Raw genomic sequence first — 20,931 nt, forward strand, 5'->3', positions numbered from 1 at the left:
TCGTATTTGTTTAAAAACTTAATTAGTTGTTATATTTTGTAACAAATAATTTTAAATGACATTTTTTCTTTCCAAACAAATTTCCTCGAAATCAAAATTTCCAAGAACTTTATAAACTAATCTGTTGAGGCGTTTCAAGAGTTTTCTCCACCTAATTCTGTAGGCATTTCTTTCTTCCCCATCCCAGACCCTCGCACATACCTTTATTTAACCAACCTAATAATATCAGGTGACGTGTAAATATTACGAAACTGTTCGTCAGGTAATGTCCTTAATTTCTGAATTACATTATACTTCTTGAGTCGAAGAACCGATTGTCTTTGTATTTTCGAAAGTGACACTTCTGTTCTTCTGTTTCTGTGAACTTAATTCTTTCAGGACTGAAATTATTTACATTTTGACATTCTTAAGCGCCTGAACGTCTCATACTGCAATCAACAGATGAATATGAATATTTAAAAGCACTCTGATGCAAGAATACACATAGCCTGCAAGGAACTTAATCTAGCCTTACTCTGAAACAAAACGAATTTGCACCCTAAAAGCAGTCACATTATTTTATTTCTGTTATAGTAGTCTCCAAATGTATTTTGTAGCGGCTCAAAGGCCAGCGAAACTCGTCAGCCAAATAATGCACTTGCTTATCACAATAAATCATTAAATATACGGTAGTTATGTTAAAACTATTCCTTGTAATTTCTTAAAAGTTTCTAGACATGGCAGAGCATACAGGTTCAAATAATAACACCACCTGCAACAGACAGCGAAGAAATTAAAGCACACTAAACTTACATGTCTTCTAAATAAAGTAAGAAAACTAACCTTAATCTCGCATAATGAACTCAGATGTCAACCTCCTCAGTTCCACAGCACAGCATGTACATCCTTTTAGATATAGCGCCACCTGCATAACTACATACCTACATGGCTTTGCGCTGACTGCCATGCTCAGTGTAAAATCTTCACATTGCCAAACACTGCAGCGCTACCAACATATTCTCGATAAGTTACCTAGTAACCATGCTACTTGGGGATAATAATTTTTACAAAATTAACATTCATGACGGAAATGCGCTTAATTACCCCGAACCGCACAAAACATTTACATCAAAGTAATGCCTCCGGTAGAAAAGAAATACAGAAGAGACTAACAAAGCCAGAATCCTCAGATACACAAATGGTTGGCACTGGCAGAATTAGGACTTCATAAAAATGCACAATGGAATGTTCATGATGATGATGATGATAAGGACTCACAATTCACAACGTTCGGATTTTGTTGAAGTTGAAATAATAGAAAGGCACTGAGAAAAATACGTACCAGATCTGGCTGGATAAAAGTCAATCCAAATCATTGTAGCACCTACCATTCCCCATAGTTTCACAAAGGGTTAAAAGCATATTAAATTTGGACAATGTTTGAGTTAAGTCTTCCAGTCTCCCATAAAAGGCAATTAAAATACACAAAAATATACTTTACTTGTTGTTTTGTATAGACGTTAAACTTGGACTTCCACTACAAGTGATGGCCTTTGAGAACAAATTGTTGAAAATATTTTGACCTAAAAAAGAGTATCAAGAGACTGGGAAAAGATGCACAGTGATATTAACTTAAGTGAAGGAATGTCTCATTCTTCGGTAAGCAATTTATGTACAAGCTTTAATCTGTTGAGAAAGACCTATCTTTATCTTTCATAACAACTGTAATGATATGCTATGTTAAGCAGAAGATCATCAATTCAGTTTCTGGCCTGTGAGAAATTTGTTAATTGTATAAAGAATGCCCATAGAATAAAGTGCCACCATGTAACACAACACTTCTTTTCAATTTTTACATTTCACACATTAATAACTTGCTGAAAATGTTCATTTAAAAAGCACTTACCCGATGATGAAATTTTATATTGAAGATCTACATTCAAAGCTGTTGGACAGATTTCATTTTGACCCACAATGGTCCAATATAAACATAACCTCATATGAAGCTCAAATGGAACTTGCCACATTTCTTAAAAATGGTTCACAGTACCAACAACTGGTACACTATAAATTACTGATCTCAATTAACTCAACCACTTTTAATTTGAACATGTTTTCAGTGTAATATGTATTTCTTATGGAAGTAGGAAAAAAACAATCTGTCTCTGTGAAGTGCCCTCTCTCTGGCAGAAGATTCAATACAGTCGTACAATGACATAACCAAACTACATGACAAAATTTACATAGAGTAGTTAAGACATTTGAGTTTTGGTACATCACTGCAAAGAAAATGCTGTAGCATTTAAAAAATAATAATGCACCATGGCTTAACATCTAGTATTTAAATGGCCTTGATGAGGGGTTAGTTTTATTTGAATCAGCATTATCTGTTGCAAACTATTTCATAGTTAGCTGTGTGAAGAATTTGGTTATATTGGCTTTCATTATTTGAATCTGGCCACCGATTTAATTATCTTTTTAGGATACGAACTTTCATTGCATCACGCACACACCACTAACTTTGAAAACAGTACTGTGTAAAGAAAATGGTATGTATTTTATATATGTATATATTAATACATGGATATAATAGTGCCAAGAAATACGCTCCTTCTTCCTGTAGCACTACAGCCCTTTAAGTTTTGCCTTGGCTTCCCGCAAGAAATGTGCACTATTGCTAAAATTACTTATAATTTTTCATGAAGAAGACACTCACTTAGAAAATACTAATAATTATTTTATTTTATTTTATTGCTATGTGACTAATGGTCCAACATACCAATTATATTGATATTGATAATACACTGCTAATGATAATACAAATACTGATACTGATAATGATAACATAAAACATACAACTGTTCTGAAAAATCTGAAGTTCCATGTAACCAAAGAATATGCTGTCATTTATAAACAAGTAATGAGATTAAAGTATAAACAAACTGTGTTGAAGTTTCAGTAGGGTACATATGTATAGCTGTATGAGCAGAGAAAAGAATATTATCTGTATTATGGCTATTCACTGGTTCTAAGGGACAGTGATTTTGACACAAAACAATCAGTCATGAATAATTCTTCCAAGAAATAGATGAATTATTATAACTGTTACCCATTTTTTGTATGAGCCGGGATAGCTCAGTCAGTATAGTGACTAGCTACGGGCTGGACGGCCGGGGTTCGATCCCCGACGGGGGCAGAGGATTTTTCCTCTAGCCTCTGCGTCCAGACCGGCTCTGGGGCCCACCCAGCCTCCTCTACAATGGGTACCGGGGTCCTTTCCCGGGGGTAAAGCCGGCCGGGGCGTGATGCTGACCACTCACCCCATCTAGTGCTGAGGTCAAGGAAGAGAGGAGCTATACCTCCACTCCCCCCAAGCGCCTGCATGGCGTGTAGTGGGACAAACTTTACTTTACTTACCCATTTTTTGTATATACATCATTTTGACAGTAAACTGCCATTGTATGTTGAGATGTATGGGGCTGTTTGGATGAGTTAGCCTTTTAGTCAAGACTGCTGTGTTATTTTAATGTATGCTTGCTTCATTTCATTTTATAAAATAAACATTTAGTTTCTACGCTTGCATTCACTTTGTGGGTAACTGTAACATTGTGCTTCCTGCAGACATGATGATGCTTCATCAACAGTTGTGGAACTTCACATGAAGAAACCAATCTGATAATGTATATTTTTTTATTAAATAGATACAGCAATATTTATTATTTAGTACTACTATTTCATGTTAGGCCTAGTTATAATTGTTATAACAAACTTCAATGTCTTTATGATAATTAGAAAAACTTATATTTTTATATTTCTCACTTTAAAATCTACAAAAAGCCAAAAACCCTTTAAATCCATTTAATCTTAATATCCTTAGTAGAGGCACCTTGAACTCCAATTCAAAAATGAATGGAGTACATCGTATGGTTGTTGTGAAAAAGAGGGTAAAAGAATTATTTGCTTGGAGGTAAAGCAGCCATCCATCTAGTAAAACGTTTGTCCCGCTACGTGCCGTAAAGGCGCTTGGGGTGAGTGGAGGTATAGCTCCTCTCTTTCTTGACCTCGGCACTAGATGTGGGTGAGTGGTCGGCATCACGCCCCGGCCGGCTTTACCCCCAGTATCCATTGTAGAGGAGGCTGGGTGGGCCCCAGAGCCGGCCTGGATGCAGAGGCTAGAGGAAAAATCCTCTGCCCCCGTCGGGGATCAAACCCCGGTCGTCCAGCCCATAGCTAATCACTATACTGACTGAGCTATCCCGGCTAGTATCAAGGTTAAAAATGCATGGACCTCTAATTGCATTCATCCATATTTCTGCATGACATGGTGTTTAGTTAAATGTCGTGGATAACTTCACATCTGCCTTTTATAACCTTACCTGATGATTTATGTGTGTGTGAAACATGGTCTGCCACCCTAAGGTAAGTACATGGATTGAGCATATTTGTGAACATGATACCAACAAGAATACTTTGATTAAATTAACAAGGAGTAGAAAATTGTATAATTTTAACATTCATAATTTGTATTTGTCACAAAATATCAGGTTCATCAGAGGAAGATGAGATGGGTGAGGCATGTAGCATACTTAGGAGGGAAGAGAAATACATAACACATTCATGTCTCAAATCCTGAAAGAATGAGACCACTTTTGAAAGGAAAACATTATAATGCACCTTAAGTAATAAGATATGAGGGTATGAACTAGATTTATCTGGCTTAATACAGGTTCTAGTGACAGACATTTATGAACATAGAAATAAACCTTTGGATTCTATAAAAGGCAATCAATTTCATGACTAGCTGAGAGGTTAGAAGCTTAACAAGGACTTTGCATCATGGAGTTACTGGCAGTTACATGTCAGAGTATCAATTAAATGTGTTTTATGACTAGCATTCAATTCTCTACCTCTGCATATTCGAAGAGGTGCCAATAAATTCTTGTCACTAACAAATACCATGTGCACATACATCAACATCCAGACATATATGGCACTGTGCCCAAAGGTTTCCACTCAATGTCAGGTGTCACTATTATAGAGTATGAACTTTGTCAAGACCAAGTGCAGCCCCTGGATTGTCAGCTGTCTAAAGCTCTATATTTATTTCTACTTCATTGCTTCAGCTTGTTTTTGTGTCCTCTCTTTATTTTGAAGGACCTTCTGTTTGGAGAAGAGGTGAAAAGCAACTCAAATAAGTATGCTGAATATGTATTTTTCATACATACTATCCATAGAATGTTGAAATAGGAATGCTGTGTAATTAACGAAGTAATGTGTGGATTCTTTAGGGTAAAAAGTGATTCAAGATGCTCACAAATATTGGTGATATGGCTGAAGAAATTAAACTCTCCAAGACAGATGACCAGCCTTGGGGATTTCGTGTTACCGGAGGACTGGACTTTGGGACACCTGTAACAGTGATAAAGGTACAGTCTTATCAGTATCATATAAAAATGAAAAATGACTTACTCATGTATATGATAATATGATATGTTGTTATAGTTACAACTTCGGTCTTGTAACCTTACTTTTTTTGTAGAAGACTAGGATATGTTCAGACAAATTAATAAATATATAAAGTTCATTTCTGTGTTTTAAAACACCTAAATTAATTCTATACCAAAATGGTCCATTAAAAGCAGAAAAAAGTGTACAATTTATTTAATTTTCATGTCTGGCCTAATCTAATATAATATTATTGTGACACTGAACCCAAGTCATAATAAAGAGTCTGACTCCTGAGAACAGCCAAAGGAACTTGATCATGAGTTTTTAAAATACATCAACCAAATTATGCAGTGTCATTTAGAGGAGGATCACAACAGATTGATACAAGTTCATGAATATGCACTTTCTGTTGTCACTACAACAAACTCCATGCACCAGACTTTCTTGAGAAGCTAATAGTCACTCAGCTGTTTAAAAATTACGTACTTTCATTGCAGTAAAATTTCTAGTCAGATTAAAATAAAATGATAATCATGCAAATACTTTGGTTTCCTGAGGAAACTGATAAATCAATGCAACTTGACATGATATTTGTATTGAGACATATCTACTGGCAACACTAACAGCAATAAAACATACAACTGTAATCCTTTGGAATCCTGAAATGCACAATGTCAATGACAAGTACTTTTAATACTTGCATTTAGGTAACAGCAAGCAGTCTGGCAGAGCTAGCAGGTTTGAAAGTGGGGGACATGTTACTACAGGCCAATGGACAACCGCTTTCATTCATGACACACCACGAGTATTCAAAATTTCTTGCGGAAGCGGGTAATTTTATCGAACTTGTCATTGTAAGGTAAGACCTGAGCACTGGAACTCTATTAACTTTTGATTTGTTTTAATTGTTTTTAAAAAAATGTGACACAACAAGTTAAACAATCTGAGGTTTCATCACTTTCTGTTTAATTAATTTTCTTCTGTATTAATTTTCCAGAGGTAGTCTGGTTTTGCCACCAACTTTAGCTGCTGTGAGTATTGATTTCTTTGACACTCAACATCCAACACAACTGTCAGGCTTATAATAGTACCCATAAAAAATGAAACATCACACATCTGATCAAGACTATCTTAGGGAAATTGGTTGTGAGAAGCTGAAGAACATGTAAATTAGTGGTCTCTTGTAATAACAGTTTTGAACCCTTTGGTTTTGCTACTACAGTGTTAGTAGTTAGTTACTAATCCACCTAAACCATTGTTTCACATTAGAGACAATAATTTTTTCTGGTTTTTGTAAATAGTAAAGGCTAATAAAATATTTTATCAAAAATTTAAATAACACACAAAGCATCAGGCATTCTAGGTAATATAAACAAACTGTATGACTCTTTCACAAAATATTTCAAAACACATTCTATCCATTCATTTTTGGTCCTGTTCCAAACAATTGGAATGTCTTTTATATATAAAATCTTCTCTGAAGCATGTGTTATGGGTAAAATTGTGTGCAGTGCAGCATACAATATTGCTGTTGTACACAAAATGATCTGCACAAGTGAGCAGACTTTTAATGCTCTTTATATAATATATTCTTAAACACAATTACCAGTACCTAGTGCATCTGTCCAATTACAAAAACCATTTTAATACAAGATTTTCCCTGTGGAAAAACTAATGACAAAATTCAAATACAAACATATGGGTGACTCTTGTACATCAAAGTTGTGTAGGTTTTCAAGGCAATAAGTCTGAAGATGGCTATCTTCTGAGTTATTGCGTTGTGTAGTCTGGTAGAAGTTTACCAACGTTTCAGCAGTCCTTGCTGCCTCCTTCATCAGGACAATGAGACTGATCAGGTGATGAGCCCTGTTAAAGGAGGCAGCAAGCAACTCTGAAATACTGATAAACTTCTACCAGACTACATGTCGCAACAACCCAGAAGACAGCCATCTACTGAAGTCGTGTTTCTGCAAATTGCTGCACATATTCAAAATGTGCAAAACCAGAAAGATAACATGCCTATGGATTTTCTGAGTAATACATCATGGAGTCAAATGGTGGGGCAAGTCAGTGAACTGTGTGCGAAACTCAGCTGACCTGCACAGCAACTTCTACCATGGCCATGGTTAGGATACAGATGCTGCTCACAGTACTGAAATAAAACCAAAGATAGGCAAAAAACACAGAAAACAAAAGTGTGTACAGTGAGTCAGCTGTATATGACATCTATTATATGAGAATTGTACAGCAGTACTGACAAGTTACTTTTGCCACATGTTCTTAAATTTAGGAAGAACATTAACATTATCAGCATATTAAGTAGCACATATAAAAAATTATTTCTACTCATTAATTTGAAAACAGAATCAGCAAATCAGATCAAATTCATAATACTATTTGTTTCAAGTCAATGTTCAACTACAAATTACACTGTCTTAAAAAATAAACATATTTATTACAACTTCAAACAATGAATCATACTATTGTGTACCATTCTTTATTTTTTAAGCTTGAACCTACAGCAACAGAGGGAAGTGAAATTAACAAAGAAGAATCACAAGGCACCTCTAACACCAAACCACTTCCATCTTCAGAACCTAGTCTATTTGAAAGCATTTTTGGTCCACTAGATGAACATGAAGATGTGACGTGTTCTGAAGATGTAATTCATGAATTGAATGATCAGCCAAGCCAACAACTTGAATTAACTATAGATGCCCAAACTCAAAATGAAGAAGCTGCAACACCAGTATTATCTAAGTCAGGTTTGTATAAAAAGCACTGTGATAAAATTATATAAAGACAGTGATTCTCAGCAATTTCTGATTCACAGGCTGATAGATGGCAGTGTGTTTTTCATGTATCAGTACTTTACATGCCTCACATATATTACAAACAACAGTCTACAAATCTGATTATTCCTAACACACCTAAACATGTTTATTTATATACAGCACATCCACTGACTGACTCTATGGTGCATCAGCCCAAAGCCGACCCTTAGCCTCCTCCCATGTGAGAGGTTTCTTTGTCTTTGAAGTGAGCATTTATGAGTAGTGAGGGACAAGCCCACTGCCTCTGCACAATTTCTACTCAATCCTGATTTTTCAGCTACAGACATCCAGAAGTGAATTAGGAGAGACTCAATTCTCAATTTTTAACATTATATAGATGAACTTCATATTAAAATGATTAATATAGGATGCACTCACAAAGTTATTTTCACCTTTTTGCAAGACAATGATCTCAGCAATGTAGTTGCTTCTTTTACATCCACTTTGAAACCGACTATGGCTGTGTAACTTTTGGTCAGTGACTGGTTGGTTCAAAGCAGTTGTACCACTACAGTCACTCAGTGTGTAAACAAACTTACAGAACATAACCCAATAACAAAATATTCTCTTACAGACTTAATCATATACATAACATTAAGAAGTCTTTAACAACATATAAAATAACACTACACTCAAAATATACTTTTAGCAAATTAATGTACCCTTAAGGTAAATCATTACACATATAAATTTCATACTACTCATTATCAATATGACATGACATGATCATTGATCATATTATTAAAGTTATTGAAAAAATATTGACTCAACAGTAATTCTTATTTGGAGCAAGTCTTTCTTTCTTTTTGCATAAACTAAGGAAGAGTGAGTGTAAAACAGGACAACTGTTTGTCGTTATGATAAAATTATAGCTACTGTAAAAACAACTTGTAAATTATGTTTTATAAAACTAGGGGAAAATACCACAAACTTATATAGAGAAATCTACTCCATATATATAACTATACAACATTCATTTTGTCTGCAGATATATGAACAGTAACACAGTCACATGTGATAAAAATCCATAGCACAACTTTCTTCGGAGGGGAAGTAAAGTTGGCAGTCCTATGTCGTCGATTTACGGCATCTAAAAGAACCTTATGAGCATAATGTGAGATGTTTCATAAGCAAAATTCAGTGGCCATTTCTCAGCCAAATCTCTCCTGATTCACTACTGGATGGCTAGGGAACCTCCAAAAGGAGGCCCTATGCTCTGGAAAAGAGCGATAGGAAATAAAGAAGAACGCAGTCACATGCTCGGATTAGAAATCATCTGAAAATACTAGTGCAAAATTTCCTCAAAATAGCTGGGGTAATGCATGATAGGGGAAACTGTTTAGGTATAGCAGACATACATAAGCAAATTTCATAAAATTATTATGTCTGTCAGAATTGCCTTTTACTCAATGCAATATTACTCATGAAAATGTTCCCCCTGTTCATACAAACATTAGTATGATGTGACTCTTGTTATATGCACTTCCACTGTCCACAATTTTGTACATTTGAAGTTTTATTTCAGTACTGAAATGAACAGAAATATCTTATCTGTGGCCATGTTAGTTGCCATGCAGGCCCATTGAGTTGTGTGTGCAATTTCACTGACTCACCCCACCATTTTGACTCCATGGACTACAAATTAAAGCTTCTCATGGTGCATCACTCAGATAATCATGGGAACTTCTACATTTACCATGTTACATGCTTTCATATACAGTGATTCGTAGCAACACAACTCCTACATGAGTCACCTGCACTTTGTTTAAATATCATGCCAATAAATTTTCCTTGCTTTGAGTAGCTGCTGAAGAAAATGATACAGTCGTCATGCCAGAACAAGCAGGAAATGAATCACAGTCACAATCCCTAGAACACGAAGTAAAAGTGCAGACAGAAGAAACAATATCTGAGAAAGTGAAAAAAGAACTAACAGAAGAGGAAATTGTTGACATAATGGTGGGTCCCGCTGAGGTTTTGACAGGAACAACTATTGGGTAAGTTCCATTCTTTCTCTCTCAATGCAAATTAACCCAACAAGAGACTGCATACAGCATAATTGAGGTAGAAATTATTTTTACTTACTCAACAATCACATGTTTTCCAGAACAGATATGCAAACTCTAATGTGTAGCAATGAATGTAGTGTTATAATTCTCCAGTAGATAAAATACTGCCTGTCAGGTGCATGAACATTTTACTACAAAATTACAAAAGATGGGTAGGTAAAGAAGTATTTATTTTCTTACAACTTCCTTTTCTGCAAGGATGAGTTGCATGAAGCTCATTCTGAGATTCACAAGTTAAAGTGGTCTATTTCATTTTTATCTGAGAGGATTTTAGGTTCTCACAGCGATGAGTTTGAAGATGCCTGTCTTCTAGGTTGTAATAACACGTAGTCTGGTAAAAGTTTACCAGTGTTTCAGAGGTCAATGCCTGCATTATCAGAATGATCTTCTTGCAGATGATCACTTCACATAATGACCTAAGAAGTCTTACATATGCAGTTTCATTTATCTTTTGTAATCCTTTCTCACAACCCACATTTCACTACTAATACAGATTTCTTAATTGTGTAATCAGCCACTTAACTTTACTCTAAGAAATCCCAAGTGTGCAGTTTCTATTCCTCTCTCATCTTTCTTTCTCAAAGCTCATGTGTCATTTCTAAAATATGAACAATATGATTTTGCGTTTCAACGGTTTCTCATTATTCAATTTATTGTGTTACCTAAACATGTAATTTTTTCCTATTTTAATTCTTCAACAGTGTTTACCCTATATTCCCACAGCTTTAGTTTTGGTTTCTAAAATCTCATGTAGTTTTTTTATTAATTGTAATTATGTTTCAGCCAATGGCAGCTTATACAAATGAAATATTTTAACTTGTAGCTGGAAAAAGTGAAAGTAAAAGTGGGAGATAAATCTGAGATAAAGAATGTGAATGAATAGTTTATACAGAAAACAAAAGAGAGGTACAGAATCTACATTAGCAATGAACCACCATGCAAGACTGAAACATTCTACAAAATTAAACCTGTTATGTATTTTAAGAATTAAAAATATCGTAGTGAAACACCTTCTCTATTAGTGCTGGTTTACCATTCATCATATTCTAACCTTAGCAGTTGATAAATCATCTTTATATGGCATAAGAACCAATCAGTATGTCTTTTCAGAGTGGATTTTGACAAACTGGAACCAAGGAATGATGTTATTGAAAAGTCACAAGTTTTACAAGTGTTGAAAGAAGAGGAAAGTGAGCTTGAAAAGAAGAAGCTAACTACTTTTTTACAGGTGCCAAACCGGCCAAAGGTAAAACCAAAAGAAAGGCCCAAACAATCCCAAGCACTACCTAAACAGCCAGAGGCACAAACAGAGGAAACACCAAATCAAGAAATAAGTCAAAATGAAGAACAAACAACAGAAAGTGATCAACCAAAAACAGAACAGGAAGTAGAAGACACTCAGTTAACTGAGAAGGAACAACTAGAAGGAACTGAGCTACCAAAGGAAAAAGAAGAGGAAAACGAAATTAATAATGATACTGTAGAACAACCGCAAGCCGAAGAACCTGATGAAATAAACGACAATAAACTGCTGGATATTCAAAGCCAATTGACTGCATTACTGCAGTTGCCAGCAGTAATGCAGCAACAGCTTTCAATCATTCAGCAGCAGATAACAAACATTATGCAACAGAAACTGGCTGAAGTAAACCCTGAACCAGCAGAGGAAGAAACAGAAGCTGGGAAAGAAGGTATGTAACATACATGAGGAATCATCACATAACTTTTATAAATGGTGTAACAAATGTGGACATGAGTCATGTAACCTATGCAATGCAATTTCTACAGACAGCACACATGCCAAACATGATGTACCTTGTGACACTGTAAATGAAATGTCTACAAATCATTCACAAAACACACATGATAGCAATTGATCATAAAACAAAGATTCTGTTGTCCAGATTATGTGCTGCCAGAAATGAGCAGCCGTATGATACAATAACGGTTGAGACAGGATTTCAAAAGAGAAAAAACATATATAAACTAAACGTAATAAGTCTTGAAAACACTGGGTGCCACAACAAAATTCATTGGTGGCTATCAGGCACTCAGGATTTGTTGAACCCTGGGTTAATCATACATATCCTTCTTCAAATAACTAAATAAAATCTCTCACTAAACTCTCTGCAATGGATCATTTTCATTTTCCAGTACTTTCAAACAAACACAAACATTGCTACCAAGAAATTACACAATATATCAATATGCTGAATCAGTACAGACATCGTTCTTTCTCTTGGTATCATGTTTATAAATTTATTGACATTCCTAATTTTACACTCATATGTGTGTGTAGCAGTTCTGTGAACTGGACACTGGTAAAATTAATATTGTAACATTAAACTGACAAAATATGCAGTAAAATATTGCATATTTTACATTTACAAGCTTAATTATGAAAGTGACGTGTTAACATCCAGGTTTGTTAAAAATCCATGTAAATTATAAAACTCGCTCACCAGAATTTAATATTATATCTTGATTGGTACGGTGACTGAGATAATATGAGACACCTCAACTTTATCGCATAATTCAACTGTATGCAATATAATTATAACAGTAAAATAACATTTCAGAAGGTGCTGCAGAAACGGATAAAAAATCAGAAAATAAAGATGAACAACAAGAATTACAAGACAGTGGTGAAGAATTACAAGATGGTGGTGAAGAAAAAGAAATTGCCGAAGAAGGACAGAAAGTAGCAGACACAAATCAGAACGTAGATGTTGACCAAGACATTGAAGGAGAAACTGACAAGTTAGCTAGCATGACAGAAAACCCAGACACACAGCCACAAAATGAAACTAATGAAGAAACTTCAAAAGAGGAACATAAACGTGATATTAAGGTGAGAGGCATTATCAACTGTATAATTAATTAGTTTTAAAATAATCTGTAAAAATGAACTGCTTTAAATTTTGTGAAAAATTCCTGACCTTCTCAAAATGTATCTCACTTTCACAGCAACAGCTTACTGACTGAACTGGGACTGGGTTATAAGAATGCCATTACTAAAAGCTAGACTAATTAAAGTTTCTGTCTAATTGATTCCTTGATGTGTAAACAATAGTGAACATGCAATGTACACGAGTTACATCTGTGATACTCTTACATATGTTCTAAAATCCTTTCCAGATTTTATTCTTACATACAAATCAGAAATGAATTATACTTTTACACTTGGGCAATAAAGACAAATATTACAAAATAAATTAAAACTTGTAGAAAAGGCTCCATAATGCACTTCTGGCAAAATCTGTCAGAAACAGGAGACCTGAATATGTTACTAGTCATAAATTTCCTTTCATAGTGTACTTAATATATTTATTCCAAATTAGAAAAATAAATTAGTATTAGGGACCTCTTCTGTTAGGTTCTGTTACAAATCTATTTCTACAAAGCTATTCAAACTACATAAAGTCAAAAAAATTTGTTTTTGTTTAACCACACTGAAAAATGTTCCTAATAAAACCTACAGAATATAATCAGATGTATATATTCTGTTCCATTTTTCATTACACTTTGTACAATAATATGTATAACTACCCTTCAAAATTAACCCCAACTCCCTGAACTATCAAAATTCCACAACTCAACTTCTCATTAACTCTTTAAAGGACAAGACATGTATTCTGTCTCTCATTCAAGCATGCCAATTAATTCAGATACAGACAATTTAGTAAAGTGACAAAACCTCTGTGCAAATAATTCCAAACAGCACAAAATTGCAAAACTTCAACTATGAAATCAAAACTGAAAACTAGATTAGCAAAGTATTTTTAGGGACAAAACTCATCTTAATAATGTTTAAAGATTTGGTTCTCACCTTCAAGAAAACATAACATTATCACTACAAATGTATTCTAATGACTTTCAGGAAAAATATTGCTCTTTAGCTTGAAAACCATATGAAACTCAGACTCTGTGACCAACATGTAAAGATAGAAATGTAAAAGCAGATGGATCTATAAAGCATTAAAATATAGGAAAAAGTGTTAACCTCTCAACAAAACATAAATATGAATCAAAAAGTTTCACTTGAAGATTACGTTCCTCTGGGTCGTTGAGCCATGTAGTCTGGCAGAAGTTACTGATGTTTCAGAGGTCCTTGCTGCCTCCATCATAAGGGTGATAATGATGAAGGCAGCAAGCGCCTCTGAAAATTCTACCAGACTACAAGGCGCAACAGTCCAGAAGACAGCCATTTTCATACTTCCCACCAAGAATGTGAAATCTCACCCATATGTTTCACCTATGTATTATATACATAGTACACAATATGTATATATTCTCCTACATCTTAAAGATGGCCTATCTGCATCATACAGAGGCAAATCACAATCATATTTTCAGATAGCTAAGGATTTTAATAAATCTGAGTCTCTATGCCTTAAATAATTTTCACAAATACTCAAAGCTGGAAATCTGAATCCCAAAAATAAGCACAGGTCTATTCCCCTCTATTTAAGTGAGTGTTATGGATATTTTTATTTTAAGTGGCAGAGGGAGAGGCCTAAGAAGAATAAGCCCTTATTCCCACTTACGCCACATCCTAGGCCAATTGTGCTACCAGGGAGAATAAAATTTCAGATGAATCCCGAAGAGGCTTATGACGACGATTTCATTGCAGAAACACTGAGTGGAAATGCTGAAGTAATTAAAGGTACAGCATTAGGGTAAGTAAACTGTGTACATTATTCATTCTGTGAAGCAATTCGGCACTTACAATCATTAAAACATCCTGTGAGATGTATTACTAGAATTTCTGCCCATCCTGCAGTTGACAGGTTAGTCACAAAATTCTGTTATACCAGCAAACTACAATGACTTTTCAAAACAGATTGTAAAATGAACAGCTGTATGGATGTGAATCTCATATCTGTACAAAAAAATATTTTGATAAAATGATCATTCCCCTGATGATGGAGGCAGAGATGGTCTCCGAAACAGTGGATTTCTGTCCAGAATTGATATTGCTTGTTGCCTCAGATAAGTGATTTTATCAAGTTTAGCCACAGCAAAAGCTTCAAACTCAGAAATCATAATTTTATGATTATTACTCATACCAGTTTTCTTTAGCTCTGATTCTGAATTTCGTTGTCACTTTTTTGAAGCACATGAAAAAACTGTCTATAATGTGACCTGTAAAGAACCACTAATAGTAATAAATAGGATACAGTACAAGTTCCACATCTGTTGCTTCTTGCAACTTCATGAAATGTCTTATTGCTACTGTATAATTCTATTCCAGGGTAAATTTCCAAAAATATCACCGGAGCTATGACCACTTGAAATCATCAAGTGTGTATCGTATGATTCATGAAACAGATAAGAGACATCCTGGTGCTTTTGAAGGTCGACCATACAAGATACCAGCCTTGGAGGACTATAAACAACTATTACAGGCATGTACCTGCCAAGTGAAAGAATTATGAGATATACAATTATTATACAAGTCCAGTAATGATAATAAAAATGGTAAATCTTTCTGAATTGTCTTTTCAGAATGGTGAAAACTAAATGGTGAACAAAAGAAGAATATGTATTAATAATAGGTAGGTATCAATGGCAGAATCATTTTTAATTTCCTCATGTACATGGTATAGAGAAAGATCCTTAAAAATGAAAAATCATGGGACTTAAACAAAAATTTGTGTACCCTCAGGTTAAAATGGAAAGAGAGTGAATTTATGAATTGTTGGTGTCTTTGAGGGCACATCTAACACAAAAATCTTACAAATATCAATCTAACCTTAAATATGTGACTATCCTACATGAAGAACAAAGCATAAAACTAAAATAGCATCAAAATTGCTACAATGATTATCATCAAACTTTAATCATTTATAGACAAAATGATCTCATGCTATATCTTACAGATAAATAAATAAAAAATTACACGGCACTCTTAAAATGCCTTTACTTGATATGCATGCTGACTCATGAAAGTCTAAGCACTGTGTTTATATTTGAAATTGCACATTTTGCTGGCCTTGTCATTGGAACATACATACAAGTTTTTGGGCCACAGCACATACTTTATCAGGGTGTAAAGCATGCATCTGTGAATTTATTCACCACTATTCATACACCATCCTCAACCTCAAGTAGTGGTAAATTTAAGAAACTTGGTCTTGGGAAGACAAAATTATACATATACAAAAAAAAAAAAAAAATACAAGGTCAAGTCAGCAATGTTACACTTAACTGCATGATTTAAATCTTAAGTGACCTCACTATTGCCAGGAACAACGTAACTGCTATTATAATGTGTGATAATTACAAGTAATAAAGATATTTGCCTCTGTACTAGATTTGTGAGAAATTGGATCTGGGGAAAGTAATTAATGGCACAATAAACCAGTTTTCTGGAGTCACATTAAATATTACAGACATATCCAGAGGTACAACCGTTTTGGTAGTCCACAATAAATGTGACTTTGAAGCTCTATGAACTTTAAATTTATTGCTTATATTCAGTCTGTTTTACAGTACTACCCAATTTAATATTTGATAGTTCTGCAATACTTTAGACACGTGTAAGAGGTCATAGATAAATTTGACACTGAAGATGGCTGTCCTCTGGGTTGTTGCAACATGTAGACTAGTAGAAGTTTACCAACATTTCAGAGGTCCTTGCCACTTCCATCATCAGGGTGATTCTACCAGACTACATAGTCCAACAACCCAGAAGACAGCCATCTCCAGACTCACCACCATAAAAAACTCAAATTGTACAAAGTTGGTACTAATGTTTAACTGATACAATTTTGAAAATGTATGATGGCAAGTCTGAGGCATTCAGTTCCATTACATACTGGATTAAACCAGTTTAGTTTCTGAATGATCAGACTATAAATTATAAATTGTTAAAGAAAAGACAGTTAAGTCACTAAATATCACTTTTCAGGAAAGGTCAAAACAAACCTATGCAGTGATGTACTAAACTAAGTATTTCATTATGTCACTAAATGAAAAGTTTTGTGATCCAGTAATATAACTGTCTTTACTTCATACCTTAAATATGGAGAATTTCATGATGTACTTATCTTAGACTTTAAAAATAAAGTGTGGCTTACATGGAGGACATCCCACTGTGAAGTGGGCATATCCTCTGTGTAGAGATCTCAATTAAATAAACATGAAGGACAAAACATAAAATTGTGATAAACTTGAATATTTCTCTGATGCTTAAAATGTACCAAAATTAATTATTCTCTCAAGAATTCCCTTCATTTAATACATACAATGAATGTGTACTTCTCAAATGTATTTTCTGATAATTATGGATTGTGCCACTACCTTATTAAAACTGAAACAAATTACAACTTTGGTAGAATGCTAGGATAGTTCAGAAGGGAAAAGGCAGTGCCAATGTTGTAGATGAAATATTTTGTAGTATCTTCTAATACCATGTACACTAGACCTTACTTTAGAAATCTACATTAATTTCAAAAATAATCCACATACTGTTACTGGTTAATTTTAATGTTACTGGTTTATAGAAATGTAAGTCAAAATACAAAAAGTGTACAAAACCAAATTGTGCTTTACTTGGAAACCTATTATCAGTGGTGGCATATGGGATGGTTACATGTGTAAATATCTGCACATTTCAATACAATGATGGTAACATATTACTTGATAATAATAGATCTTCATTAATGTTTTCCAGTTTATGAGGGCACATTCAGCCTAACATATGTTAGCCAAACATGACATCACAAATTTTTCATTTCCTGTTTCTAAAATATTTCCCTTAGAGAGCACTACAAAGCCATATTTTATGTTCATAGAGTATAGTACTTGCTTCTGTCTTTCAGAAACCACCTCTATTTGTTACAATAGCAAACACAATGGAAACAGAAATATATAAGTATATACTTGAGTTTAGAAAGGTTTATGTCAGGTACCCATTCTTACTTCCTTATAGCAAATCACTCAAGACTGCACTCAAATAGAAGAGGGCTGGTAGTTAAAGTGTAATCATCCTATTTTGTACTAGTGCAACCATACTATATCCCCACTCAAATTTTAAGAACTCCTGGAATAGGCTGTACAGCAATATAACGAGATGTCAACAGTACATTCTGATATCGTTTGTAGGTTATTTAAGTGAGCTTCTGCTTCAGAGGATCCTTAAAATATCCAATGAGAGGTGAGGTGTAATAAAAACTAAACTGACGGGTTACTGTATAAATTACTTTTTATTGCATTACGCGATACTGAAATTGACTTACGGAAGTGGTTAGTATGGTACATTTCAATTATCTAGAAACACTAGACTTGAACATCTTCCCTCTTCAGCAAATTGCCAACCTTAGCATTCTCTCGCTTTCGAATACATTGCTGACCACATACAACCTTCCTCTTCTGACATTTCTTTTTGTATGTACCGTGCGCAGGGCAGGTATGTAACCTTTGCTTCCCTAGCATATTCTTATAACGCAGCACTTGTCACATAGTAGAGAAAAGTTATGGACAAAAATGTTTTTATGAGTATGTATCGGTAATCAAGAGCCATTATTTCGTCCCCACACATTGCAGATGACAGTGACGTTATACCTATATCTTTAAAATTACGGAATCCAGAGAAATTTCTTTATTGGCTGGAAGTTTCAGGAGCATACGTTGGTGACATTGCTTTCATCTCGGTCATCTTTTGCAGAGACGGTAAGTCTGATGTAGGTATTTGGAGTTTTTATTCGGCAGAAGTTTAGTATTTGCTTCTGCGTTTGATATTTTATTTATTTGGAGTAACAGGGATGTATCTTTCTTACTAATTGTTTTAACATATAACGTATACTTTTGGACGATATGAAGGGAATTAATTATGTTGTTAATGATATTATACCTAAGATGAAGTTCCTATTTATATAAAATTAACGTTTCTTTAGGTACAGAAATGGCAGCGATTGCACGAACAGTAGGACCAGCATTGCATTTCCTGACCAGGAAGCAAGTCTCTACATCTCTCTTTGCCCGGGGATATGCTGACATGCCTTTTACTCTTGCTGCTGGTAATCAGGTGTGCATTGTTAACAGAGAATTTCAAGTTACCATGAACATAAACGTTGCTTCAGTTTTTATGGCGTGTATTAATTACGTATAATTGTGTCATTTATTGTAGCTAAATTAGGAAGTGGTGGCACATTCACATTCATGCATTACATGGCAACCTGATGTATTTAGCAAGTTGAAATAGCTTGTAGGCTAAAATTGGAATCAAACATGGCAGCACCTGGCTGATTAATAAAGGACAATGCTGTGAATTTCTTAATTTTTAACTTCTTTTTATATTGTGGTGTTAAAGTCGAGTACTGCCAAGAATGTCATTAATCAGATGGTTCAGAAGCCAGTCAATGGAAATCAATTCTGTTTATGGAGTGTGGTTTACACCAATACAAATTAGGTTATTAAGCCTCATTGTATGGTTACCAGACATTCTTTCCCCAACATTAAAGTGGCTGGAGCATGAAGCTGACTGGTCACATACATCTAGTGTTGATGTTAAGAAAACTGGAGCGATGTCTCCATTACCCCACGTCTTCATGATACTTAAGCACCAGGGACATTACCTTTTATCTGTAGTCATTCCGTGCACTTTTTAGATCCTTGCCAACTATTATGCAGTCTTCATGGTCTCCTTCAGTTAGGTTTCCAGATCATCTTCCTCCTCTTCTCTGTTCATATGAAATTTTCATATAGCAATTTTATTTAAATGAAAATTGCTGTCTTCTGGGTTCTAGCACTGTTTCAGAGGTCCTTGCTGCGTCCATCATCAGATCACCCTGATGTTGGATGCAGCGAGGACCTCTGAAACATTGGTAATCTTCTACCAGACTACATGGCCCAACAACCCAGAAGACAGACATCTTCATACTTAGCTCCTTGAGAACCTCAAATCCTAAATACTCACAATTTTGCTTTCAAGAAAATAAATTACTAAGCATGAACTTTGAATTGAGTTCCATTCATAATGTAATTTTATTTAAAATTTCTATACTAAAATTGAAATTGTTACAGGTATTCTATGACAATGCAGATGTTAAACAAGTTGATGTACCGTCTTTCAGCGGTACCTTCGGCATCTTACCAAAACACGTACCCACTCTTGCAGTTCTGAAGCCTGGAATTGTGACTGTCTTTGAAAATGATGGCAAAACCAACAAGATCTTTGTATCAAGTGGAACTGTCAGCATTAATGATGACTCTTCGGTACAAGTGCTTGCAGAGGAAGCATGCCTAGTACAACAGTTGGATGCTGCAGCTGCACGAGAAGTTCTGAGTAAGGCACAGAGTGATCTGGCATCTGCATCAACTGATGTAGCAAAGGCAGAGGCTGCAATTTCTGTTGAAGTGGGAGAAGCCCTTGTTAAAGCTGCCGAATAAAAGTAGTTACTAGAAAAATTATCAAGATAAACTGCCACAGATTAAAAGCAAAAAATTCATCAAACTATTGTGTATATATATTTAGTTGTATTTTGTTTTCAATAAATTCGTAATAGCATCCACTGTTTTCAGTAAAAAGACACATTTCCTTTATCTTCCCTTAAGTGGTCATTAAATTAGGGTTTTGTTTTTTAGCAAAGTAATTT

At 34.8% G+C, this 20,931-nt stretch overlaps 2 protein-coding genes and 1 long non-coding RNA gene across 7 annotated transcripts in view; 2 read left to right on the plus strand and 1 right to left on the minus strand.

Annotated features, from left to right (window-relative positions):
- Nucleotides 1-18,713, minus strand: part of LOC110828661 (uncharacterized) — a 44,432-nt gene extending 25,719 nt beyond the window's left edge. For all 3 annotated transcript variants that reach the window (XR_002542741.2, XR_002542742.2, XR_015535382.1), the window contains exons 1-2: nt 18,574-18,713; nt 823-5,388 (exon numbers count right to left, since the gene is read on the minus strand). This is a non-coding gene — a long non-coding RNA (uncharacterized LOC110828661). The remainder of the gene's footprint in view (nt 1-822; nt 5,389-18,573) is intronic.
- Zasp67 (Z band alternatively spliced PDZ-motif protein 67) lies at nt 5,268-17,876 on the plus strand. Of its 2 annotated transcripts, none has more exons than XM_022061537.2 (10): nt 5,268-5,405; nt 6,135-6,286; nt 6,425-6,458; nt 7,937-8,192; nt 10,066-10,258; nt 11,441-12,021; nt 12,910-13,181; nt 14,831-15,009; nt 15,585-15,738; nt 15,839-17,876. In XM_022061537.2, exons 1-10 carry the CDS (start codon nt 5,286-5,288, stop codon nt 15,851-15,853), a joined length of 1,956 nt encoding a protein of 651 aa, XP_021917229.1. In that variant the 5' UTR covers nt 5,268-5,285; the 3' UTR covers nt 15,854-17,876. The 2 variants fall into 2 exon arrangements, with proteins under 2 accessions (XP_021917229.1, XP_021917230.1); XM_022061538.2 differs by having other exon boundaries at nt 14,837-15,009.
- Nucleotides 18,714-18,874: 161 nt separating the features above from the next.
- Nucleotides 18,875-20,843, plus strand: ATPsyndelta (ATP synthase, delta subunit). Of its 2 annotated transcripts, none has more exons than XM_022061545.2 (3): nt 18,875-19,006; nt 19,231-19,361; nt 20,360-20,843. In XM_022061545.2, the coding sequence occupies exons 2-3, from the start codon at nt 19,239-19,241 to the stop codon at nt 20,723-20,725; spliced, it is 489 nt and encodes a 162-aa protein (XP_021917237.2). In that variant the 5' UTR covers nt 18,875-19,006; nt 19,231-19,238; the 3' UTR covers nt 20,726-20,843. The 2 variants fall into 2 exon arrangements, with proteins under 2 accessions (XP_021917237.2, XP_087206021.1); XM_087349895.1 differs by having other exon boundaries at nt 18,907-19,017.
- Nucleotides 20,844-20,931: the final 88 nt, after the last annotated feature.

The sequence above is a fragment of the Zootermopsis nevadensis genome, unplaced genomic scaffold, assembly GCF_977971745.1.
Source record: "Zootermopsis nevadensis isolate Lab colony 2312 unplaced genomic scaffold, Znev_1.0 Znev_ptg000016l, whole genome shotgun sequence".
NCBI classification, from domain to species: domain Eukaryota; kingdom Metazoa; phylum Arthropoda; class Insecta; order Blattodea; family Termopsidae; genus Zootermopsis; species Zootermopsis nevadensis.